Below are 26,685 nucleotides of genomic sequence, written 5' to 3'. Positions count from 1 at the left end.
TACTCATAGTGCCGATACAGTTCTGGAGTAATGCAGTGCACGTCGTTTGAATTTACGAATGACTAACCGATAAATTGTTCAACGAAGGGCAAACAAATGCAGGAAGTCGCAACACTCGGGTGCACTCGAACATCTCCATCGCCCGATACAATCACGACTCGAAGTCCTCCAGAAAAGCAACAAAGCAAAACAAACAAGAGGGAAATTGCTTTGCAATACAAGCCCCCGAACGGTCCCAATGAACGTTCTTCTTCCAAGCAATAAGGGCATAACTCCATGAAAAATTGGTGAAACTCCCCGAAACTCAAGCTTGTTCTGGAACTCACCAAAATAAAGCCACACACAAGTTTCAGTTGAATATGTTAATGAGTTTGGAAAGAAGTCCAGACAACCACAGGCAGGATGGATGGACGTACAGACAGACGGAAAGCAAACCTACAGTCTCCTCCAGTTAGGGGACTAATAAATAGAACGAAGGTAGCAAACCGCTTCACTTGCACTATATTCCGAATAACTGCAAAAGGAACCAAAAACGACTGCATAATCAACAGTAGTCAAATTAATTTGATAATCATCCACCACCAATCAGTAACTCGCAAACCGCCAATAAATCCACTCGATATCAAACTCCAATCTGAGAGCACGGCGTATGTTGGGGAAGAAAGGCAAACAGAACAGTTCATCGCTGGTCGATGATGCAATGAATGATTTAATGCACACAAAAAGCAAAAATACTTACACAAACAAAAGCGTAAAGGCTTAAGGCAAAACTACAAAGACTACAAAAACATTTTGTAGGTGGACCAACACATTTACAAAACGGCCCTTCAAAAAATTACAAAATGTGTCTTGGTCCGTTACAATTTTTACAAACGAATGGCGAGGCCAGGCCTTTCCAACATGCCACCAATACCGGTATACATAGAATTTCCGCGACACATTTGCCCCAATTAAACGTTACAAATGATCGGTTAGTATCTCCCCGTACAGCCGTTGAATACTATACAAGAGCCGTTTTCACATCTTTACACCTCGATTACCCGGTACCGGTGGCTTAATAAGCTGCATTGTGGGCAGTGTGCCCTTAGAAGGAAAAAAATAAAATAAAAACGGAAGAAGAAGAAGAAAAGTAAGCATATTCGTTTGTCTTTCAACAAGCTTTGTGTTTTACAGCAGGCTATGTACATTCATAATCGATAAATCCATCAATCGATACCTGACCTTGGTGCTGGAGCAAGAGGGAAGGAAGCTTTCCTTCTTTTAAAAACCAGAATACTTGGGTACAAACACACCAAGTGACGTTTCAACACAGAGCATTTTTGTCTTTTTAAACACGGTGCTGGTGTGGTAATGTCGAGCACAGCTGACGAGGATACAAAATCTCCTTCATTAAAAAAAATTAAATAAAACAAAGCACTTTTGAAAATGAGAAGAGAATGAAGGGGCATGGTAACTTTCAAGCCAGAAAACAGTTAACTTGGATAATCGCATCTTTATACTTTAAATGAACACGGACTTGGGTGTCACCTCAGACCAAATAAAAGAAATTCCCCCGGTAATCCATGGATGGCCAGAACATTTGGCCCGTCGCTTCAACAGCAGCAAATTGCCTGACGCAAACGGTCGACGGTAACTCGCTCCAGGCCGCAAACGTCGGCTCATTCATTGCAGAACACCGTGGAAGCAGAAAAACATCCACGATGCACGATCCTCCACCGTGCGGGCCACCATGTTGAAAAGAGCACACGCGAGATTGCAGTCACTCTAGCTGGATGCTGAGCCTTCCATCACTTGCTGCGTTTGTTTCTGACCCATGCAGCATTGAGCCACGGATTGGAAGAGCCTGAAATAAAGGGTGGCACAGTGAATGGGCAGAAGCAAAATGCTCCAACAGTACAGGAAGAAAGACATTGCACAAGCCCAATTTAATTGCACCAAGCCCAAAGAATCACTTTTCAATAAAAATAAATGATCATATCTGGATTCGAATCTTCACCAAAATCCAATAAATATGTGTGTGTACACACGCACACAGGCATGCACGCGCACACACACGCACACACAAACACCACCAAATTTCTTCCGAATCCATCCTGAACCTTTTGAGATATCATGCTCACAGACAGACAAACAAACGATGGGGGTGAAAACATGACCTCCGTCCACCTTCGGTAGCAGAGGTAATTAACCCACTTTTGTATTTCCGGGGCACAATGTACAAACTCGTGGTCCCAGAACTTGAAGGCCGGGTTCTTGATGAGCTCGATAAAAGTGATGAGCAAACCCCAAGGGTGCGGCCGATTCACGATAAGTCGTTCAAGGAGCACACTGCAGAGGTAAAAAAAAATTTATTTATTTATAAAAACACCCGACAATAGGTCAACAAAGCAATGCTAAAGGTACAATGGTGCACAGTAAAAATAAAATAAAAAAAGTGCCAGAGGAGCTAAAGGAAGACCAAACTCAGCTCAAACAAAGGTATTTTTGCCAAGATTTTCACAAAACCCCAGACTTCTGAAAAATGGATTTCAAAACATGTTGGCTGTCATGAGCTTCAGGAAGAGATTAAAATCGAATCATATTGCTCCCGATATTCAACAGATCAGAGCCTGTGGCAGTATAGTTACCGCATCTGCTCATTGGTTCGATTCCGATCGTCAAAGTCACATAAAAGACGAATAAATAGCCCTGAGTGGGCTGACGGTCATCTCTTGAGGAATTTCAGACCACTGCTGATTTTGGTGGACCCATTCTTCCCCCAGAAGCTTGGGGGGGGGGGAGGGTAACCCCCATGGGAACCTCCCTGATCTGAATTTGGCAAATCGAAGCCAAAGCGATTTTGTGGACCATCGAATGGAAGGGCTGTATCGGGTTTCAGAGCAATTGGTTGGTAAATAAGGGATGAGTAGGGATCCGAAATACGGGTGGGTAACCTCGCAAAACACGAGCCTGAGAAACTAGAAGAAAACCCCCCAAAAATGTGGTATCTGAATGAAGTGAAGTCGAATGAAGCTCAGCTTTTTTTTTTTGCCAATTCAAATTTTTTAATCTCCGCAGCAGTCACTTTTTTTTCCCCCAGATTCGTTACTACTGATACGCAATACAAAGAGCAACTCGTCGCCATCTTGCTACTCGCGACGGTACGTCGTCGTCGTCTTGCTACGGTACAAGGCGTATAACCTTCATCACCTCAAAATGAAATACATACACTCTTCAGATACCAATGAAGAAAAGGACCCTCATTCGCACTGAGAAGCAATCCCAGGCTGCTTCCAGGTGTCGACTGAAGCATCAAGTTGTCCATCATGCCAAATGTAGTTTTATGCGAAAATTAAAAGTACAGCAGTTAATACAGGCAATGATTGCACTCGACATGTTGGTCCGAGCAGCAAAATAATTTGTAGCAAAACCAGCTGCTGTCGCTTTATTATTTTAGGAAAGGCCTAACATAACACGTGAAAGAGCAGCCTAAGTTATTTGTGGTGGAGAGCAATATTTTTTCTAGGCCTCAATCTTATTCACCTAAATGCGCATGCGCATTGAGAATGCGCATGCGCAAGATTGGAGGTCTCGTCTCTTCAAAGCTGTCCATGCGCGCCCGCTTTCGAAGTTAAGTAACTTTTCACAATTGTGTTTTTGTCGAAACTGTATCTTTCTCTCGGTGTATGTACCTATTGGGGTGTCTTTAATAGTATTCTTGGTGTTGGTTTTTCATACCTGTGTACAGAATCGTCGGTCTTTCGTACCACGTATTCTGAGGCCTAAGTGTAGAACTAGGCTACTGCGTCCGACCTCGGCTTGAGGCTTTGTTTTTGTCTCAGCGGTTCTCCGATCGCGCTGCAATTACTTTCTGGTCTCTGTTTTTCACGGTCTTTTCACCCCATACTTCCTTGTTTTAAAATCTCAAAAAAAAAAAAAAACCAAAAAACATTTCCTTCCGTTCTTATTCGTTTATTCGTTCTTATTTGTTCGTTCGTTCTTCGACCACGTTGATTGTGATCACGTGATCACGTTAAAAAATGTCTCATCTGTCCCCTGAAGACCTGTATTCTGTCAAATTCTATAACACCTTTTTCTTCTTCTATAAAAGGATGCTTTCGACTTGCTCACCAAATCTATTCATTCCAAAAAAAATTCCATCTCTTATAGTGCATCCTTCATTCATTCCCTAAACTCTCCAGCACTCCATCCTCCCTCCAGCGTCCTCAAACGTATTTTTGACTCGAATGTCTCAAGAAACTCATTTTGCAATAAATGTTTGTTTCCCATTAATCGTACACTTTTCAAAATCCCATCACCCCAAAATCCCATTTCCCATCACCCCTCCCCTCTAAATCTACCCCCTTGCCCCTCCCCTCCAAATCATCCCCATCACCCATCTCTTTCAAATCTTCCCCCTTGCCCCTCCCCTCCAAATCTTCCCAATCACCCATTCCTTTCAAATCTCCCCCCACACCCCTCCCCTCCGAGACTCTCCCTCGCTCCTCCCCTCCTATACTCCCCTCTCACGCCTCCTCCTCAAAGCGTCCTCCTCGCTTTTTCCCCCTTCCAACTTTCACCTTCATCTCCCTCAACCTTCTGCCTTGCTCTTCCCCCTCGTCAAATAACACCTAACTCCGCCTCTCCCAATCACAATCAAACCTTTTGTCCGCCCCATTCTTCCCTTTCTCTAAGCTATTCTGTAATCTCTGACACACCTTCAACAGCTCTCCCTACCTCTTCCACATCTTACCCTACCGCTCCCCCCCCTGTTCTGTATCCGATGCTCCCCCTTCCTCTTCCTTAACAGTATGGACCTCAAACATCCGGGGCCTTCGCTCAAACTTGTCTGATCTCTCCATACAGGTTGCTTCTGACAAACCAGACGTGATCTGCTTAACAGAAACTTTCCTCCTTCATGATGTCTCTGATTCCTTGGTATCTCTCCCAGGTTACTCCCTCCTCCGGTATGATAAACCTGAGCCTCGTCCTGGAGGTGGGGTTGCTATCTTTATAAAAAACTCTCTTCCTCACTCGCCCTGCACTGCCCTCTCTCCACCTCACCCCCAGGAATACCTTTGGCTACGGCTTCCCCTTCGCTCCCACTTTTTGTTCATATGTGTGTTGTACCGTCCACCAAACAGTGATGACTCCATCTACATCTCGCTGTCTGAGAATATGGACCAACTTCACTCTACCCATCCCAACTCTCTCTTCCTCATATGTGGTGATTTCAACTGTCACCATGCCAGTTGGCTGGGTGTGGGTACCTCTCTCACCAGCCATGGCTCTTCAGCAAAGGACTTCTGTGACTCACTGGGACTGACACAATCTGTCAATTTCCCGACCCGGATTTCAGTCAACGGAGCATCTTCTCTTCTGGACTTGGTTATGACTAACTTCCCTGAAAATGTCTGCTGCTCTTCTTCTGCTCCAATCGGCTCTTCTGATCATGTGCTTGTTAAAGTGGACATCTCTCTGACCATTCTCAGAGAGCCTCCTCAGCGTCGACGAGTCTGGCATTTCACTCAGGCCAACTGGCACGGTCTTCAAGCAGCCATCAATCATCTGGACTGGTCTCCCATCTCTACTGCCTCTGACAAATTCTTCCTGGGAATTCTTCCAAAGCAAACTGCTCTCTCTCATGCACAGATTTATCCCATTTCGTCTGCTGTTGTCATACCCTTCCTCCCGTCCATGGTACACGGAATCTTGTGGTGAGGCTATTGCCCAGAAACAACTTGCTTTCGTCTCCTGGAAAGCAAATCCAACGGAAGGAAATCTCATTTCCTTTCACAAAGCCCGAAACAAGTGTGTGTCCACCCTCAGGAGAGCCAGGAAACAATATCTCTCCGTTCTCAGGACCGAACTCTCTTATCTGTCTCCCTCTTCCAAATCCTGGTGGCATCTGGTCAAATCTGCTTCTGGTGTTTGTTCCCCCTCCATCCCCTCCCTCACCTCAAATGGCCACACGGCTGACTGAATCCACGTCCACGTGAAAAAGCTGAATGCCTCAACTCTGTGTTTGCCTCTAAATCTTGTGTCCCAAACCCATCCCTCTCTGTACACACCGTACCCAGTCGTACCCAGCAGCTCCTGGACTCTGTGTCCTTTCCTCCTGACAAGGTGGAAAAGTTTCTCTCAACCCTCGACTCGGCTTCTGCAACTGGACCTGACGGCATCAGCCCACGGGTCCTAAAATACTGTTCTTCCGCTCTTTCACTCCCTCTCTCTGTTCTCTTCACCCTCTCTTTTTCTCAAGGTCATCTTCCATCTGCTTGGAAATCTGGCAACATCACCGCTTTGCACAAAAAAGGTGCAAAAACAGATCCCAGCAACTACAGACCAATAAGCCTTCTCCCAATTATCAGCAAAGTCATGGAATCCATCATTGCTTCAGATATGAAATCTTTCCTCTTCTCCAATGGCTTGATCTCTGATCATCAATTTGGTTTCAGACCTGGACACTCTACTCTGGACATGCTGCTTCTGCTTTCTCAACAATGGATGGAGGTCCTCAATGCCAAACAGGAAATTAGAGCAGTCTCCCTTGACATATCACGTGCCTTCGATACGGTCTGGCATCCCGCTCTGCTCACCACTCTCCTCTTTTGGTATCCATGGAAATCTCCACGCATGGCTGGCGGACTTCCTCTCTAGTCGTAGTCAACGTGTGGCCCTGAATGGGTTTCTCTCATCTCCTCTTCCTGTTCAGGCTGGAGTTCCACAAGGCAGTGTTCTGGGCCCTGTGCTTTTTCTGGTCTTCATCAATGATCTCTCTGACTCTCTTGAAAATCCTCTGTATCTCTTTGCTGATGACTCAACTCTCTGTCGCTCCATTCTTCATCCCTCAGATCGGCAGTCTGCAGCCTCCTCACTCTCTGCAGACCTGGACAAAATCACAGACTGGGCAAACAAGTGGAACATGTCTTTCAATCCTGACAAATCTCACACTCTTACGATGTCTCTCCGAAAAGACCGACTGGACAACCCTCCCATCCACTTTCTGAATAATCCTCTCCAAGAATTTCTGTCACTCAAGCTTTTGGGTCTCACTATCTGCCATGATCTTTCCTGGGAAAACCACATTTTAAATCTGGCCTTCAAAGCCAGTCGCCGACTGGGCATCCTCCGTCGTGCGAAGTCCTTCCTTGGCACACCTGAGCTCCTCACCACATACAAGGCTTTCATCCGCAGCTCAATGGAATACTGCTCTCCCCTCTGGGCTGGTGCTCCTACCTCACACCTAGCTTGCCTTCACGCTGTTGAAACCAAAGCATTCAGAATCATTGGAATCTCCCACGATGAAACCAACTCCAAGGGCCTCTCACTCACTCACCGCAGGCAGGTTGGTGGTCTTTCCATCTTCTACTGACTCCTCTCTGGCCTTGCCCCCCCAGCTCTCTCTGGGCTCTGTCCCGCAAATATTCCTACAGGTCGCACAAGATCTACCTGCAACCCTCTTATGGTCAAACTGCCAAAATCAAGATTCTCTGCTCACCTTCACTCCTTCATTCCTCTTTTCGCCCGCCTCTGGAACAAACTCCCTCACTCTCTTCAATCCCACTCCACCCTCCAGGTCTTTAAAACAGCTGTTCACCACCATCTCTTATCTTCCCCAATCCAAAACCTTGATCTTTTCTACCCCCGCTAATTTCACCCCAATTCCACTTTTTTTAAATACCAACTTCTGTCCTGGAAGTCCTTGGTGTCCTTGTTTTATACTTCTCCCCCCCCCCCCCCCCCCTTCCCACGCCTCCTCCCCCCAAGCCCTCTCCCTTCCACACATCTCCCTGCTCTCAAATGTTGTGTTTGTGTGCTTCCCCTTCTCTCCCCATCTTGTTTTCCACTCCCTCTTTTTATATTTTTTGTTTGTCTGGTTGATTTGTTTGTGAAGTAAATGTTAGCTCTTTCACGAGCCTCGATTCAGTATACAAAAAAAAAGAAAAAAAAAAAGAGGCGGAGCACGGACCAATGTACTTCAACATCGTGTTCAATATGGAGCAAGTTAGCAGCAAGGCATCCAATTTTGTTGTTCATGAGGAAGCCCGACACAAACAGACTTACCGTGTGATTTGCTCTTGTATGGCTTCCGTGTTAGCTTCAGCAAAGAGGTAGAGCATTGTACAACTAAAGTAGTGTGTGTGGCTGTTTGGATACCGCAGCTGGTTGGCTATGGCATTTAAAAACAGGTAACGGCCTATGGGACAGGTTGGGGAGGGTTGGGGGGCATAAGGTCACAATTGTTGCACCATAATTTGTGAACATGAAAAAAATATTGTGAAAATTGGAGGCTGAAGGGCCTTACCCCTTCCTTAGATGGGCAACAACAACAGACAACTCAAGGAAAACTACAAACATTTGAGAATTTGTTTTAAAGTTGCAAATAATTAGCAGAAATTACAGGGCTTTTTCAGAAACTACAAACATTAAACAAAATTAAGTACGCATCAAATAATCATGAGACTTTTTATTACTTTTAAAATTTTGGCCATCCTGTCGGCCATCAGATACCGACCGAATCCGATGCCGGGGCAGTTGTTGTCAAGCAGTTTGCTTTCTCAAAAATGGAAGGAACACCCAACTGAGAGTAACTTCAGGTCACCATGCAAAACAAACAAGTGAGTAATGACTCACTCACTGAGTATCCATCCTTTGGCAAGATGGAAACATTGTCTAAAGAAACCTCAAAGCTCAATTCTCGAACCAGGATCGTTCCTCAAAGTCTTGGTGGTACTTTGTCAAGTTTGTCCTTGATGTGTGCTTCCATTTCGTCGCTCACTGCAGACTGCTCAAAACAAGGCAGAATATGTCTCAACTGAGTGTTTGCCTCCAAATCATGCATACCCAACCCATCCGACAATGCTTCCATCTTACCCCCTCATACCTACTGCCTTTGGGAAGGAAACAGCAGCTCTGTCCAACCTAAACTCCTCTGATAATGGGCACAGATAGCATCAATTCACATCATCAAATCCTGCTCTCACTTATCCTTTGCCCTCTTCAGCCTGTCCCTTTGGATTCCTGGAGGTCAGTAAAAAATCACTTCCATCCACAAAAATGCAAGTGATGATCTTGCTTGAAGAAGTTCAGTCACTCAAACTTTTTGGTCCCACAATCAGTCATGATCATTCTTGGCCAAGCTATATTTCAAAGGTGGCCTCCAAAGCCAAACACCGACCGACTGGGCAACCTGTCTACCACCTCCTTTCTGGTCTTGTACCCACTGCCCTTTAACCCCCCCCCCCCTACGATGGGGGGTGGGGTGGGGGTGGGGGAGGAGGCCTACGCTTAAGCGTTGCCTTACCATATCGTGTCATCTCATTCACGATCCCACCTAACAATCATTTCTACCTCCGTCAACTCCACTCAAACCAACCCTGTTACTTGCAGGTTACTGTTTCCTTCAGTCCTCTTTTCCTGTTCATACATTCCCTTGCTTGTTGTGTTGATATGTGGCCCAACCGCTCCACTGTCAGTGAAATACCTTTTTACCCTGTCACCTCTGTAAAAATGTACCTTGATATAACAAATTAAAAAGGAAAGGGGAGGGGCAAGCATGATTTTTTTTTTTCTATTTCATAGCTACATCAAGTGTCGTTATTATGACATATATTATTATATAATATGTATAATATGATACCTGATGTTCATACATATATGTATATATGTATTATATATTACTAGGGCATTGCCCGTACGTGGGTGCCCGTTCCTTGCCAATGCCCGTACTATATATATATCTAAAATTATATCCCCCCCCCCCTCTATTTACATGAAATGGTTTGGTCCATTCGCAACGACCACAGAACCCCCCCCTCTATTTACATGCAATGGTTTGGTCCAAAGCGAACGGTTTGGTCCATTCGATGTGATTCGATGATTCGATGTGAATGGTTTGGTCCATTCGCAACGACCACAGAACCCCCCCCTCTATTTACATGAATGGTTTGGTCCATTCGCAAAGCCAAAGCGAACGACCACAGAACCCCCCCCTCTATTTACATGAATGGTTTGGTCCATTCGCAAAGCCAAAGCGAACGACCACAGAACCCCCCCCCCCTCTATTTACATGAATGGTTTGGTCCATTCGCAACGGCAAAGCGAACGGCGAACGGCTAAATCGCCATAGCTCGGTAAGTACTTGTCCGATTAATTTCAAACCTTGAAAAGGCACATCCTCGGGTCCCCAGCAATATACCTGGCAAGTTTCAAGTATATCGGACCGGTAGTTGTCGAGAAACAGCGGTCACAGACAAACGTACAGACGTACAGAGATTACTGGAATTATAGATAGATATCACGATGATATATATATCATATATGCATATCACTATACATATATATATATATGTATATATACATGTAATATTATTATATCATACCGTATTTTCAGGTGTATCAACCGCACCCGTGTATCAAACGCATCCACGATTTTCGACTTCAAAAAAAAAAATCAAAAAAAATCAGATTTTCGAGGGGGAAAAAAAAATCAGGAAAATTTAAAAAAGAGAAGAGAATAAATAAATAAAATGGAAAGCGAAATATGATGAAAGGAAAGAGAAACTGAAGACAGAGAAAGAGTGAAAATACATGAAATGAGTTGAAAGATAATTTTAAAAACATTATAATTATTCTTTCTTGCCAATGTGGGGCCCTGAAAAGGGCCGTTGGGTTTAGTCTCTAAAATCCGAAGAAGTCCTCGTCATCCGTTTCTTCAGTCCAATCTGAGTCGGGGTAGGCGAGATCCTCGTCGTCGTTATCCTCTTCTCCATCGTCGGAAAAGGGCCGTTGGGTTTAGGCTCTAAAATCCGAAGAAGTCCTCGTTATCTGTTTCTTCAGGGAAGACATTACGAAGATCATCATCCGAGTCTGGGTAGGCGAGATCATCATCGTCGTTATCCTCTTCTCCATCGTCGGTCACTGCCACTTCATCCTCCCAGATGAGGCCATCTTGAGTGCCATCAAGGGCATTAGATATGCAGCACTTGAGGAAGGCCCGCTCGATGATGGCTGCCGGCAACTCCTCCCAGACCTTCAGTATCCAGCTACAGATCGTCGGGAGGTCCACCTTCCTCATCCTCCCAGTCTTGGTGAAGGTCTTGTCCCCCGACAGCATCCACTCCGACCAACAGCGCCACAGACCGTCTTTGAACGGCTTGTTGACTGAAACGTCTAGCGGCTGCAGCAGCGACGTCATGCCACCCGGGATCATCACCAGATCAGTGTTGAGCCCCCTCAGCATTGACTTGGTCTCCTCTGTCTTGTGACAACGGAAGGCGTCGAGGACGAGCATGCTCCGTCGCCGCGAAAGCCCACCAACTCGTCTCCCCCACACGACGCAGAGCCAGTCATCTACCAGCGCTTGGTCCATCCACCCCTTGGCCTGGGCATGAACGATTACACCCGGAGGAAATTTATCCTTTGGTAGCGTCTTCCTCTTGAAGATGATATACGGCGGCAGCTTTCCCCCATCAGCGGTGCACGCTAGCATAACCGTAAAACGATCTTTCTCATGACCCGTTGTAGTGATGGACACCGACTTGTCACCTTTGGCCGAGATGGTGGTCCCTCGAGGCACATCGAATGTCAGCGGCGTCTGATCTGCGTTGCCGATGCGGCTTAGGTGATAGTCGTGCTGCTTGCGGAACTTGATCACGAACTTCTGAAAATTAGCAGTCTTCTCTGCTATGTCATCAGGGAGACTCTGTGCGATGTGGGTTCGCTGGCGAATGGAAAGGCCATGACGACCCATGAACCTGTACGCCCAAGACGTACTGGCCGTGAAGTCATCGACCCCTGTTTCCCTGGCGATGAGTCGGGCCTGGAGTCGCAACGCTAGTGTCGCGATGGCGTGTCCCTCGGCTCGCTTCTCTCTCACCCACATAAGCAGTCTCTCCTCCAAGGCCGGCCACTGGGCTGCTTTGCCCCTCATCGCCTTCTTCTTCTTCGGCATCGTCTCCAGCGTCTGCTTGTTAGTCCGCCAGCGTCTAATGACGGACTCGTCGATTAGTAATCGGGCGGCCGGCCGACACTTCGGAAACTCTTCTGCAAACCTGCAGGCACGGAGCTTGAAAGCTGCTGTGAATGATCGCGGTGCCATCTCGTGGTTTTGGTCAGGATAGAAGCGAATGGTGAAGCTTGGTCTTGGTCAGGATAGAAGCGAATGGTGAATCTTGGTCTTGATAGCTCGAACAGGATAGAACGAATGGTGAAACTCCCTGTTGACCTCTCCGTTTTAAACATTCGCCCAGCCCATGCGGCGGCATCAAAGCCGACTTCAATAGGTTAGGCCAGATTTAAAAAAGGTTGTTGATCGTCCCCGCCCGACCCTACGAAACACACCCGACCCAAAACTTTTTTTATTTTTTATTTTCAAAAAAATCATTAAAAACGATCTTTTCACATTCAAATTTGGCGCCGTTCTGCACCGCATGCGCAGTGCGTGCTGCGCAGAGCGTCGCAAGTGCCTCGGGCAACTTCACCCATTTTATGTTGGCCATTCATGGCGGCTATTGTGTGAGATTTTTCCCGCTGAAATCTGTATTGATTCGTGCTAGAATCGGCTTGAAATGCCGATTGTGATCGCATCAATAGCCTGTGAGGGCTCTTCCAAGACGGTGAAGGACTGGTTTGCGTGCAATATCGAGTTGGATGTTACAATCTCGGACTTCTATGCAGAGTTCTCAGACGGCAAGTATGATGAGGATAGGGAGCCATTGCCTGACGATACACGCGGTACTTTTGTGTCAAAGTATTCGCCGGCCCCAGTAAAACTGACATGACGAAAGTTTCACCAGCTTGCAAAGTTTCTGATGTGCCAAAGACTCTTGGCTCATTTCTCAAATTTGTGTTGGCTGCAGACACGGCCACGGATCACAGGATGGAACCCGATGAATGAAGAAATAAAATCATTTTGAGGAGAAAGGAGTCTTTATTTCATATTTTTCCATGTCAACAAAACTCAATGGAAAGTAGGAAAAAAATATAAAAAAATAAAAATAAAAACCTCCCTCCCTCCCCGAACTTTTGAGAAAAAAGGACGCTCAACAACTTTTTATTTTTATGTGGCCTTACCGCGGCGTTGGTTAGACAATAGGTACGTCATAATGTCCCATGCAAAACATCCTGTTTACCATGTTGACGCTTTTGTTTTGTGACTTAATCCTGTCTTTATTTAGCACACTCTATTCACTATGTGACCTGTCATTCAAAGAGGACTAGTGAAAGTACACATTTTCACAAACACGCATAGAAAAATCAAATATTACAAAATTCAAACTTTCTTGTATTTTGACTGGCAGCAGTAATCGGCGTTGAACCTACCTTAGTAACGTAATTGACGATCATTCATCATTGTATCCCCGCAACCCCAAAGTAATATAAAGATTACGTCCCGTTGATATAACAGTTTTTCAATGCACAAATTTTTCTGTTACTGTGTATCAACCGCACCCCCTTGTTTAGGGTTTTCCCATCGGTAAAACACCGCGGTTGATACACCGGAAAATACGGTATGTTATGTAACATATATATGATATACATGCAATACATATGTATATGTATTATTATATATAGTAAGTATCATACAGTATATGTATCATATATACACATCATGTATATATGATACATATACTGCATGATAGTATATGTATCATTATAGGTATGATATATATTATCATTATACATATTATAACATATTATGATATATATGTACATATATACATACATATACATACATATACATACATACATACATACATATATATATATATATATATATATATATATATATGTATATATATATATATATATATATATATATATATATATATATATATATATATATATATATATATACAGTATATATATATATACATATATATATATTGTTGCGGATATGAGGAATGAGTTTTTTTTGATTGTGTTGTATTGTATAGTAAATGGTTGTGAATTATTGTTTTAGTCTGAGCCCTCCTTGCTCCAGTGTGTATAAAGGTCAAAGGGCGTTCCGGTAGTTAATTCCATAAAGCATACATTGAAGGACACTATAATATCCCTGTTCAGTAGTTTATTTCCTTATTCTGTGTCTTCGGTTAAGGCGTTGTCTTCCATTAAAATGACACTCCATTGCACCAAGTGAAATAAGATAGATTCCCTTCATCCTTCATTCCCATTCCCAAAAACCTCCATTTCCCCTTTCGTCATGGCCAAGCCTCGATTGCCAATATTACATCCCCTCCAAAACCACCATTGAACATGTGCTCGGGTCGGGGAAGAAAGGCGTGCCCGCCCGTCGTCATCAAGGGCGGAGCCAGAGGGTCGCGCGACCAAACAGGGCAGAGGTGAGCACACCGATGGGCGTGTCCTGAAGGCCGGCGGCTTGATCGCCGGAGGCGTTATAAAAGCGCGCGCGCAGGGTACTGCGTGAGAAGATCCAGATGAGCTTTGGAGAGAGAGAAGGTTCAAGGTCAATTACAAGCAGTTGCGCCAGAGACGGCAGACGCGTCCTGAGGTGAGCCAGAGAAGCAGCTTTGGCTCCACAAGCAGCGTTGACTCCACCAGGCAGCTTCAACCCGTACCCCGTGGGAACCAGATAGCGGTGGCATCGGTGGCCGTCGAGGTCCAGCCGACGTCCCGTGCGGGATCAAGCCCGAACCATCTGCCCCAGCTGAACCTTCCCAATCCTCCTTCCAGCATTCATTCCTGCCATTCCATCCTCCTTGTGTACGTGAGTTTGTTCTGTTCGTTCTGTCCTGGGTATTTAATTAAGTTTGTATAAGCTAGTATTTTCACCGTCACCTGCTTTTTCCATGTTCCCTGTATATAACTTTGACTGCTCCTTTTGCTTGTGTGTGTAAATAATAAATCCCGTTACTCTTCTGTACGTCTTCTTCTTCCTCTTTACATTCGGTCGCTTTAGAGGTTTCCAAATTAAATATCTGTGGCGCGATCCGGCCAACGTTCGGGAATCGGGTGAGGTGCTATACTTGCAACCGTCTGGGTCACCTGGCGCGGCACTGTCGAGCCACGCGCCGGGATGATCCCCGGCGGTTGAGGTCCTCAACTCCGCCCAGGGGGGAGCGGGTTAGCCGACCCCAGACACCCCCCCGCCAGACCCCGGGAAACGAGAAGGTGTCGGGCACGTAGGGCGGTGTTCGGCAGAAGAGGATGGAGGAGAGCCCTCATTGACGCGACAGGTCATTTATTGTGGCCAAATTGGAACCGGTAGCCTGACAATCAGATGCAAAATTGCCGGCGTGGGGGTAGACGCCGTAGTGGACACAGGAGCTAGCGCCACGATCATCAGCCCTGTGGTCCTTGATTCGAGCGCAGGTGGCTGGGATAAGATCCAGCGCCTGCAAAATTATAGTTTGCAACTTGCTACCGGGGTAACGGCCCCGATCATAGGGCGTGGTTCTGTGACCCTCAAGTTAGGGTCGGTAAGGAGGGAGATAGATGTTTGGGTGGCGGAGGTGTGCGACCCATGTTTAATAGGGTTGGATTTGTTTGCTGCCAGCGGTTGTAAAATCGACTTGTGCCGGGGGATCCTGCAGGTGGGAGTAGAAGAGCTGCCGTTAGGGGGAGTGAGCACGGCCGAGAGAGCGGAGCTGGAGGCTTCCGAGGCCGTGACCATCCCCCCAAGGGCCGAGGCGATAGTGCCGGCCTGGTGGGCAGCTCGCCCAACATGGCAGGAGTCCTGCGGCCTGGTCGAACCGGTGGCAGCGCAGTCCATACCGGGTTTAATCGTGGGCCGCACCCTTGTAAAAACGGACGGACCGGTAGTGGCCGTCCGAGTAATAAATATAAGTACAGAACCACGCACTATAGTAAGGGGCACGAGGGTAGCTGGCTGCACCCCAGTTGAGGAAGTCGCGACAGTGAGGGGCGAGAACGTCCAGCCGAGCCGGCCCCGGGGGGAGCCTTCAATAAGAAGTAGGAATTGGCCCGATCCCATTTGCGAGATGGTAAATCGTAGTAGCGTAGAGTTGGGAGGTACCCAGAGGGAGGCCTTACACAAACTGGTTGGGTCCCATTTGGACCTCTTCTCCCTGTCCACCGAGGATATTGGACGTGCGGGCCTGGTGAAACATCAGATCCACACCGGTGAGGCCCGGCCTATTCGTCAGGCCGCCCGACGGCTCCCTTGGAGCAAGAGGGCGGAAGCTGACGAGCAGGTTGAAAAAATGCTCGACGCAGGCGTGATCGAGCCCTCGGGAAGTCCTTGGATGTCACCTGTTGTGCTGGTCAAAAAGAAGGATGGGACCACGCGGTTCTGCGTGGACTATCGCCAGCTAAACAACGTGACACTCAAGGACTCGTATCCCCTGCCAAGGATTGATGACACCCTCGATGCCGTTGCGGGCTCAAATTGGTTCTCAACTTTGGACCTCAAGAGTGGGTATTGGCAGGTGGAGATGGATAGGGCAGGGAAGGAGAAAACGGCATTTTCCACAGGTAAGGGACTGTATCAGTTTACTGTGATGCCGTTTGGTTTGTGTAACGCCCCCGCCACCTTTGAAAGATTGATGGAGCATGTACTAGGCGGCATGCCATGGCAATCATGCCTGGTGTACCTGGATGACGTCCTAGTACATGCCAAAACGTTCCCCCAGGCAGTAGCTAATTTGGACCAGGTGTTCGGGTGCCTCAGACAGGCAGGGGTGAAGCTGAACCCGAGTAAGTGCACCTTGTTTGCCAAGGAGGTGGCCTATTTAGGCCACGTCATCGGTTGTGAGGGGGTAAAAATGGACCCAGACAAAATTAAAGCGGTAGAGGAGTGGCCCGCACCACGTACCATCAAAGAGGTGCGGGGATTTTTGGGACTCTGCTCCTACTACCGGTGCTTTGTGGCGAAATTTGCGGAGTTGGCCCGTCCCCTCCACCGGCTTACGGAGAAGGGGACGCGATTTAATTGGACACGGGAGTGCCACGAGGCCTTCCAAAAATTGAAGGGGTGTCTAACATCCGCACCCCTTCTAGCTTACCCCACTAGCAACGGGGCATTTACCCTGGACACGGATGCGAGCCAGGAAGGATTGGGCGCAGTTTTGTCTCAGACACAGGAGGGCGTGGAGAGAGTGATTGGTCATTATAGTCGGGCCTTAAGTAGGCCCGAGCGAAATTATTGCGTCACTCGCAAAGAGTTATTGGCTATGCTGGCTGCCATGAACCATTTCCACCCGTACTTGTACGGGCGGAAATTTTTGGTTAGAACTGACCATTCCTCCTTGCAATGGCTCCTTCGGTTCAAGGAACCGGAGGGCCAAATTGCAAGGTGGTTGGAAAAGTTGCAGCAGTACGATTTTGATGTGGCCCATGGTAATGCGGACGCACTCTCTCGGCGTCCTTGTCTGGGGGAAAACTGCAAATTTTGTGCGAGACACGAGGAGAGGGAACAATTGGGCGATTCGGACCCGACCCTCGTTGTCCGGGCAACCCGGGTGAGAGGGCCAATTTTGCCACTAACCGCAGATGAGGAATTCGGAACTTTGGCATGGAGCACGGCCCAGCAGGAGGATCCTGTCCTGGGGCAGTGTTCAATTGGGTCAAATTGGGGCAAAGACCTAATGGGGAAGAGGTCACCCCCCTCGGGGCACAGACCAAGGCGTATTGGGCTCAGTGGAAAACCCTGGAATTGAAGGATAACATCTTGTATCGCAAGTGGGTGGAGGTTCCCTCTGATAAAACTTCCTGGCTGGTGGTAGTCCCAAATAAATTTAAGACCGATATATTGCAACAGGTGCATGGTACCCGCCCCGGCGGCCATTTGGGCAGGACAAAGACGACATCGCAGGTACGCCGGAGGTTTTATTGGGTGAATATGGGGCGCGACATACAGGACTGGTGTCGGAGATGCGACGCCTGTACTGCCAAAAAGGGACCAGCACGGAGGATGAGGGCCCCCCTTCAATTACACCAGGTGGGGGCCCCCCTAGAGCGGGTGGCCATGGATATCCTAGGCCCACTACCCCGCACCTGCCTAGGTAATAAGTACATCCTCGTTGTGATGGACTACTTCACCAAGTGGCCGGAGGCCTACGCCCTCCCCAACCAAAAGCAGGGGTGGTAGCGCAGGTCTTCGTGGAAGGATTTGTGTGCCGGCATGGGATTCCACAGGAGTTGCACACCGACCAGGGACGAAATTTTGAGAGCAAATTGCTAAAAGATGTGTGCAGTCTCCTGTCAATTCGGAAAACCAGAACAACGCCTTTAAGACCTCAATCTGACGGGATGGTGGAAAGATTCAACCGAACTTTAATCCAACAACTGGCACTGTTCACCGCCACCCGTCAGGATGACTGGGACGAACATCTCCCTTATTTGCTCATGGCCTACCGAACCAGCCAGCACGGGGCCACCGCATGCAGTCCAGCGTTGCTTATGTATGGGCGGGAGTTACGGGCTCCCGCCGACTTGCTATGCGGTCCCGCGCCAGACACAGTGGTTAACCCGCCGAGGGAGGGGTACGCACGTCACCTAGAGGAAGGCATGGAGCTAGTCCATGCCTTCGCCCGCCGCCAACTCCATCTGGCGGGGGAAAAGATGAAGCGCAGGTACGACCACCGGAGCCAGGGGAGTCAGTACACTCCGGGGATGAAGATTTGGTTCTTCAATCCCCGGAGGAGGAAGGGTAGGTGCCCGAAACTCACCTCTCCCTGGCAAGGCCCGGGGGTCGTCCTGTCGCAAGTCTGTGACGTGGTAGTAAAAATCAAAATGGGGCCACGAGCCCTCCCTCGGATCGTCCACGCCGACCGGATAAGGCCTTACACCGGCGAGCAGGCGCCCCCGTGGATTGCCTCGGCTTTAGATGCCGAGGCGGGACCCAGTACCTCTGAATAAGGGGGGCTTATTAGTGCCAGAGGACTGGGGGATTGATGAGCGATGGGCCCGGTGGGTAAGGGTGGCATCCCTGCCACCCTTCCCATGGTGGGGCAAATGCGCTATAGCTTATGGGGTGTATGGCAGTGAAAACTAGCCCGGGTGGGTTAGGATATGGTGTGTAGGGATCTAGCGAAGATGACATTAGGTAACGTTAAGTTTAGTTAGTGACTGATACCTGTAGAGGGGACGCAGGTAGATTAGTATGGATGATAATGACGAGGGAGCGCAATAGTTTAAAGGGACGACTGGGAAGCGCAAGTTTCAGAGGGGAGTAGTTAGATGAGATGATGCTGTGTGAGAACTGGACAGGTGTGTGGAGCAGTGTGGAGCAGTGTATGAGTAGTGAGTGTGTGGATCAGCGCGAATGCGCTTGGGGAGAGAAGGGTGCAGGTGGCACCAGGTGTGAGAGCACAGGTGTGCAAGTAAAGGTGGTGTGGAGAGAGTTGGAGTAAGTGGTACGGAGTGGTGTGCAAGGTGCGAAGGTGTGGATGGGGGAAGAGTGGACCCCTTTCACGAGTACCCGGGGCGGGTAGTGTAAGTGTTAGGTAGAAGGTATAGGTAAATTGTGGTTGGATATTGGCATTTGTGGTGCGGTTGCAGAATGGTATTGTGGATGGGTGCATTAGTGTTGTGGAAATGGCTGGGCGTGTAGCCTGTTAGTGTGTGTAGTTGGTTTGGGCACTCCACCACTGGGAGGATGTCGGCCAGGTGAGGCCGCAGGTGGGCTCTGGGAGCCGGTAGTAGTTGTTGTGGATGGGGCCCGAGGATCCGGAGGATGGACCCGGGTAGCCCAGTGCCAGAGGGCACCAAGGGGTGACAGAGCCAGGAGAGGGCCTTCCCCCGTTAGTTAGGTTAGGGTGAGGAGCAGGTAAGCTCGGGTGGCAACTACAGTGGTGGAGGTGTGCAGGTGGGTAGACCTGCTGGGAGAGCTACACGTCACAGCCCAGAAATTGTGCGAAGGCACCGGGAGATGAATCGGGGGAGTGAGACCCCAAATTGAGAGGCACCACAGATTGGTCAATGGGAATTGGTTTTTAGAACCCATAGTGTAAGTGGGCCAATGGTTTGGCAGGGAAAGACCCCGGGTAATGTGAAGTTGTTAAAGTCATTTAGGAAATAGTTAGGATTGATGAACCTGTCGCACCATACGCAGCCACTTACCTGTGATGATGATGACTCCACACCTGTGTATTTCTTTGTTCTGTGTTGCAGGAAGGGAGAATTGCTGTTGGATTTGTGAGACGCATCACGAAGTGGATGAGACATTGGGGTGATTCCATCTCTCCCTCCTTAGGAGGGACTGATGATGAATTGGTGATGGCAAATTTTGATGTTGAGTTGGAGATGGCAAATTTTGATGGGAATGGGAAATGGCAAATTTGATTGGTTAGGAGGGAGAGAAGATGAATTTGGTTTATGGGAGGAACGGGGAAGACAGTAGGGACGTTTTTTGATGTGTAAAGTAGATGTTTATGGGTAGTGTTGTGTTTTGTGGATACAGTAAGGGGTAAGGGAGGGGCAATGTAGGTTACCTGGTGGGGGGGGGGGGGGCGTACGGTAGGAACGTACCTGTCTCACCTGGTTCCCATGTGCCCCCAGTGTGCATCATCTTGTATTGCGTGCACTTTTGCGCCCTTACCACCTTACTCACTTGTCTTCTTCTTTTGTCTCCCACCTCCGAGGATCTGGCTTTGGGGCAGAGAGAGAGGAGAGAGAGGTGCTGGCTCCGCAGTTGTGGGCCTGTACTTTCGCTGCTTGCTGCCTGGATCGATACACCATATGGACCGCAATTTTTGTGGCCGCCCACCATGAACCGCAGTTCTTTTGCGGGCAAGCACCACCCGTTGATGGACCTATGGGTCAACGTGGCACCTATGCCATACAGGTGAACCACTAATAGTTGGCCCCCCTGACGGCCACAATTTAGAAATGGACGCGGTTGGCGCCTTTCTTTATTTTTGAAGGAAGCCAGAACACCAAGTGGGCTCCAAGGCAAGACCAGCGGCAGAACATCGGCCGGCTGCGACACCACCGGTGATTATTGAACACTTTATTGGTGCACCGGATGGTGCTGACTGTACATGATGGGGTGGTGCTTTTGGTGCTTGGATGGGGTGCTCTGCACGTTATTAAAGGCCGTAGGGCCACAGAGCACTCGTGGGTTGGTGTATCGATGCTGGCATGCGTGCTCTCTCTATGCATAACATCTGCATGTGTTCCTCCAAAAACAGGTCCTGGATCGTAGTGTAAATATCAGTGTAGTCTTGTGTAAATAATGCTCCCTACCGGCTGTATGTTTAGTTTGATTCTTTCCGCGATTCGGTTATCCTGTGGGTGTGTGTCTGTGAGGAGAAGGGTGCAACGTCGCAGGGGGACATATTTACTCATTTGTGAACACCTGTAAAACTGTCGCACTCAGGGTTGAGTTAATAGTAGGGGGAACTACATCTGAGTGCCACACTAACGTAGGTAAAAATTTATCGGGTCGGGACGCCCCGAGGTAGAGAAGGGTGCAATGTTGCGGATATGGGATTTGGCCTCCATCCATATCCGCTTGTAAATATTCCCCTATTTCCCCAATACTCCCCAACTATCCCCAATCCCCCATTCCCTAGTCCCATTGTCTGTAAACAACACTCTGTAGCCCCGACCTTCCCCTTTTTCCCCCATTAAATGTCGTGCCCAGGTTCACCGCATCTCACGTAGACAACTATAGGACATCTTGCTAGTTATTCTTAGTCTATGTCAGTTAAGGACTCGTTTCCATTAATTCTGACTCTTCGTTGCACCAGAATGTGATTGTATGGCACCGTTAGAAAGTTTAGGACCTCCCAATACCTCCCCGCAGCTCTTCCTCATGGAACTACAACCACAACAACAACAACAGCGGCGGCGGCGCGGGGAGTGTGCGTCCTCACTCCGGCTTGGTTAGCCGCCATTGAACATGTGCTCCGACGGGGTTACCACGCAGGGGCTCACTGTCAGCTCCTCGTCAAGGGCGGAGCCCGGTAACCCCCCGCACCCAATAAGAAGCGGCGGACCGATTCCATCTGGGGCGGAGCTAACGAGCCGAGGGCGTGTCACTCCCCGCTGGACATGCGCAGGAAGAGGGAGGTGACGTCAGATGCGCCTCAGCTTGGAGAAGAAAGGACGCCACCTCCTAGCGCTGAGAAATACCTCCCCGCATCTCTGGACCGGACCGAGTCGATTCTGCCCCTGAGCCAAGGTGCACCTTGAGCTATCGACTGCCTGCCCTTCCTTGCCATCAATCCCCGTGTAAGTCAGTCTTGTCCCGTTTGTCTGTGGTCTGTCGGGAATTAAGATAAGACTGTGTCAAAGTGCCCATCTTGCTGTGCTTTACCTCTTGCCGTGTAATCTACCCGTTTCTGCATAACCAATATTATATCCTCCTCCGGAGGTCTTGAGAACTGTACCCCTTGTGTCGTTGCCTTAATCCCAGCCGTTGTGTCCTTTCCTTCATTGATTTAGCATAGCGCGATTTGGCCAACGTTCGAGTGGAATCGGGCGGGATAGGGTTCTAATCGGGTAAACTGTGCGAACACGGCGGCCATTCCGCTCGGTCAAGCAACATCTAAGTCGTGTCCGTAACAATATATATAATATATATATATATATATATAATATATATATATATTATATATATATATGTATATATATATATATATGTATGTATGTATGTATGTATGTATGTATGTATGTATGTATGTATGTATGTATGTATATATATATATACAGTGGAACCTTGACTTACGAGTGCCCCAACTTACGAGTTTTTCGAGATACGAGCCGTCGCTCGGGCGGTTTATTGCTTTGAGATGCGAGCCGAGATCCGAGTTACGAGCTTTCGCCACCCGGTCACGTGGTTATCTTGCCGTGCACGTACAGTACGTATCTCTGTCGTATAGCGCTGCATTTTTTTTCTTCGCATTTTGGTTATTTCGAGTTCACGCCGCCAGGTGGGTTCTGGTCACGTGGTTATCTTGCCGTGCACGTACAGTACGTATCTCTGTCGTATAGCGCTGCATTTTTTTTTCCGCATTTTGGTTATTTCGAGTTCACGCCGCCAGGTGGGTTCTGGTCACGTGGTTATCTTGCCGTGCACGTACATTACGTATCTCTGTCGTATAGCGCTGCATTTTTTTTTTCGCATTTTCGTTATTTCGAGTTCACGCCGCCAGGTGGGTTCTGGTCACGTGGTTATCTTGCCGTGCACGTACAGTACGTATCTCTGTCGTACAGCGCTGCATTTTTTTTTTCGCATTTTGGTTATTTCGGAAAATTTCTTAGTTTTAACCATGGGGCCTAAGAAAGTGAGTGGCAAGTGCAGTGCTGAGAAGAAGAAGAGGATGATGTGCTTGGATATAAAACACGCAATCGTCGAAAAACATGAGCGAGGTGTCGAGGAGGACGTATATAACGGCAGAGGAGAAGAGCATGCCAGGCCACAACTTGTTCAGAATGCCGGCGATAGCTCGCCTTCTCTTTGTGGAAAACACGGTGAGATCCTTAACATCCAACAACTAATGGGACGCAAACGGGGCGCCCAGTTTAGCGGTACACACATTGATGAATCACCCTGCCTGTGATTCACCCATGACAGGTTATAGCTGGGTCGGGATTCAAACCCAGGCTGGACAGTTTAGACTTTAGAGTCAAGTGTGCGTACCTCCAGTCCAGGCCATCCTGCCAACTTGTATGCTGCATACAGGTGAAATATAAAGCGCGAGATATTTTTATATATACTGTATATTTTAAAAAAAATTGGTGTGGTTTTTGGCGGGCTGGAACGGATTAATAGCATTTCAATGGGGAAATTTGATTTGAGATACGAGCAAATTGAGTTACGAGCTCGGTCACGGAACGAATTAAACTCGTAAGTCAAGGTTCCACTGTATGTATATGTATGTATGTATGTATGTATGTATGTATGTATGTATATATATATATATATGTATATATATATATATATGTATATATATATATATATATATATATATATATATATATATATATATATATATATATATATATATATATATATATATATATATATATATATATATATATATATATATATATATATATATATATATATGAGAACCACACATATATGCATTATATATACACACACACACACACACACATATATATATATTGTATATATATATATATAAAATATATATGTATAATATGATTATACATAATAATGCATATATGTATAATATATGGACGGGAGGAAGGTATTTGACGTATAAATATATATACACTATATATATGGACGGGAGGAAGGTATTATATATGATCATATGGAAGGTATATATGGACGATGTATATATATATCATATACCATTATATGTGTATATATGTGTATATATTATATATATACCATTATATCATATGTATATTATGATATATATATTATATTACATAATATATATATATATATATATATATGATATATCTATATGTACATCATAATATACATATAGTATATTATGATATATGTACATATATATATTATGATATTAATATATATATCAAATATACATACAGACTTGGCATTTAATATGGAATTTTTTTTTTTTTTGACTTGGGTTTACTTTCTTAACTCAGTATATCAATCTGGTGAGTTTCTTTTACACTTTCGTGATTTATTTGTTAAAAGAACCATGTCACTGATTGTCTGTCGCAGCAAGAAGTCAACAACAGGATTATATCACAGGTGGCGTGGCAAAATGTACAGACAGGTGCATTTGATGATTGGCTTCACAGTCGGGTATACAAGAGTTGTTGCGTTCTGTATTAGTGGAAAACAACTGCTGCACGTCTCCAAAAGTTATTGCCGCTTCCTCTGGAGATGGTCCGTCAACTCGACAATGCTGTTTGTCATGGAGTGGTGGCTTTACGAAATTACGGCATGAAACAGCGTGCTATTGCTCGGCAGTATGGCATCACTCAAGGTCAGGTGTCAAAGATCCTGAAACGAAATGCTCAGAGGGGTGTCCCTACTCCAATACCGAGGCCAGGACGTCCCCACAGAACCACAAGGAGGGATGATCGCCAGCTGCACCGGTTAGTCCGCAATGGCTGTACCAAGTCAGCTAATCAGCTTAGGGCTGAGTGGCAGCAACTGACAAATGTGCCTGTATCCAGAAGGCTAGTCAACCAACGACTGGTTCAAGCAGGCTAATGTGGCAGGCGTCCCCTGAGAAAGCCACGCCTGACCAGACAACACCGCCAGCACCAATTGCAGTGGGCCAGAGAGCATCGTCAATGGCAGCCAGGACACTGGAATCACGTGATCTTCAGTGATGAGTCTAGATTTCTGGTCTATCATCAAGATGGCCGCGTCCGAGTGCGCAGACAAGTGCATGAAGCCTACAACAAAGATTGTATAGTGCCAAGAGTCCAAGCTGGAGGTGGTGGGGTGACTGTTTGGGCTGCTTTTCATGCAGGGGGCAAAACTGACCTGGTTGTTCTGAATGGAAACCTGAACCAGTTGAAGTACAGGGCCATTCTGGAAGAAACATTGCTTCCATTTGCTCGTGCAGCCTTTTGAGGAAACTTTGTATTCCAAGATGACGATGCACGGCCTCATCGTGCTCGCATGATCCAACACTTTCTTGCTGACCGTGGTGTAGAGCATATGGAGTGGCCTGCCATGTCCCCGGATATGAATCCGATAGAGAACTTGTGGGCAGAATTAACGCGTCAATCGACCACTTGGACCAGCAGCCGACCTCTGTGCGTGAATTGCAGCAGGCTATTGTCACTGCATGGCAAGCGATTCCTGTCCAAACCTTGGCAAATCTCGTGAACAGCATGCCTTAACGTGTACGTGCTCTCCTGAATGCTCGGGGGGGGGTTACATGAAGTACTGAACTGTAATTTTACTATCCGTAATCCCAGTTGTAATTTACCTTTTGTTTTTGTTAAAAAAATTTTGGCTAATGTGCAAAATAAAGAGATACTTCTGGAAAACGTACAGAAGTTTAACACAGTACTGTCCATGAATTGAGTTCGATATCAGTTTACATCACTTTCAAGGATCAATTTATTTGTTTCAAAATGTCAAATGTGGTTTTTGTTTATTTTAAAGGTCACTAACAAAATCTCGAATAATTTCAACATAATTCCAATGAACTTTTGGTTCTAAGACATCTTGAAAAGTAAGTTCACCCACAAAAAAAATATTCCATATTAAATGCCAAGTCTGTATATAATATCATAATATACATATGATATATATCATCTGTATATATGATATATTATCATATATAATATATCATATATATATATCATATATATATACCATTATACACATATATATGTGTACATATTATATATATACCATTATATCATACATAATGGTATATATGATGGAAGGTATATATGGATCATATGGAAGGTATATATGGACAGGAGGAAGGAATGTATAATAATATATGGACGGGAAGGTATTATATACATGACGGGATATATGTCATAATTGATATATATATATATATATATTATAATGTATAATAATATATATATATCAATAATATATGTGTATGTAATAACATAATAATGATATATATATAATATATATACATATATATATATATGATATATATATATATATATACATAATTATATATATGTAATATATAATAACTTCATATTATGATATTATAACATATTATAGTACAGTGAAACCTTGACTTACGAGTGCACCAACTTACGAGTTTTCCGAGATACGAGCCGTCGCTCGGGCGGTTTTTTGCTTTGAGATGCGAGCCGAGATCTGAGTTACGAGCT

General features: G+C 46.5%; 1 protein-coding gene across 15 annotated transcripts in view; it reads right to left on the bottom strand.

Moving 5' to 3' along the window:
* Window positions 1-684: 684 nt before the first annotated feature.
* CNOT1 (CCR4-NOT transcription complex subunit 1) overlaps window positions 685-26,685 on the bottom strand; it is a 201,879-nt gene continuing 175,878 nt past the window's right edge. For all 15 annotated transcript variants that reach the window (XM_068128263.2, XM_068128266.2, XM_068128271.2 and 12 more), the window contains 3 exons: window positions 8,047-8,179; window positions 2,194-2,328; window positions 685-1,843 (listed from right to left, as the gene is read on the bottom strand). In XM_068128263.2, the coding sequence (XP_067984364.2) occupies window positions 1,765-1,843; window positions 2,194-2,328; window positions 8,047-8,179 (347 nt within the window). In that variant the 3' untranslated portion in view covers window positions 685-1,764. The remainder of the gene's footprint in view (window positions 1,844-2,193; window positions 2,329-8,046; window positions 8,180-26,685) is intronic.

The sequence above is a fragment of the Myxine glutinosa genome, chromosome 9, assembly GCF_964187855.1.
Source record: "Myxine glutinosa chromosome 9, kmMyxGlut1.1, whole genome shotgun sequence".
Lineage (NCBI taxonomy): Eukaryota > Metazoa > Chordata > Myxini > Myxiniformes > Myxinidae > Myxine > Myxine glutinosa.
Note: the sequence above shows the minus strand (reverse complement) of the source record. Positions and strands in the feature narration are given on the sequence as shown.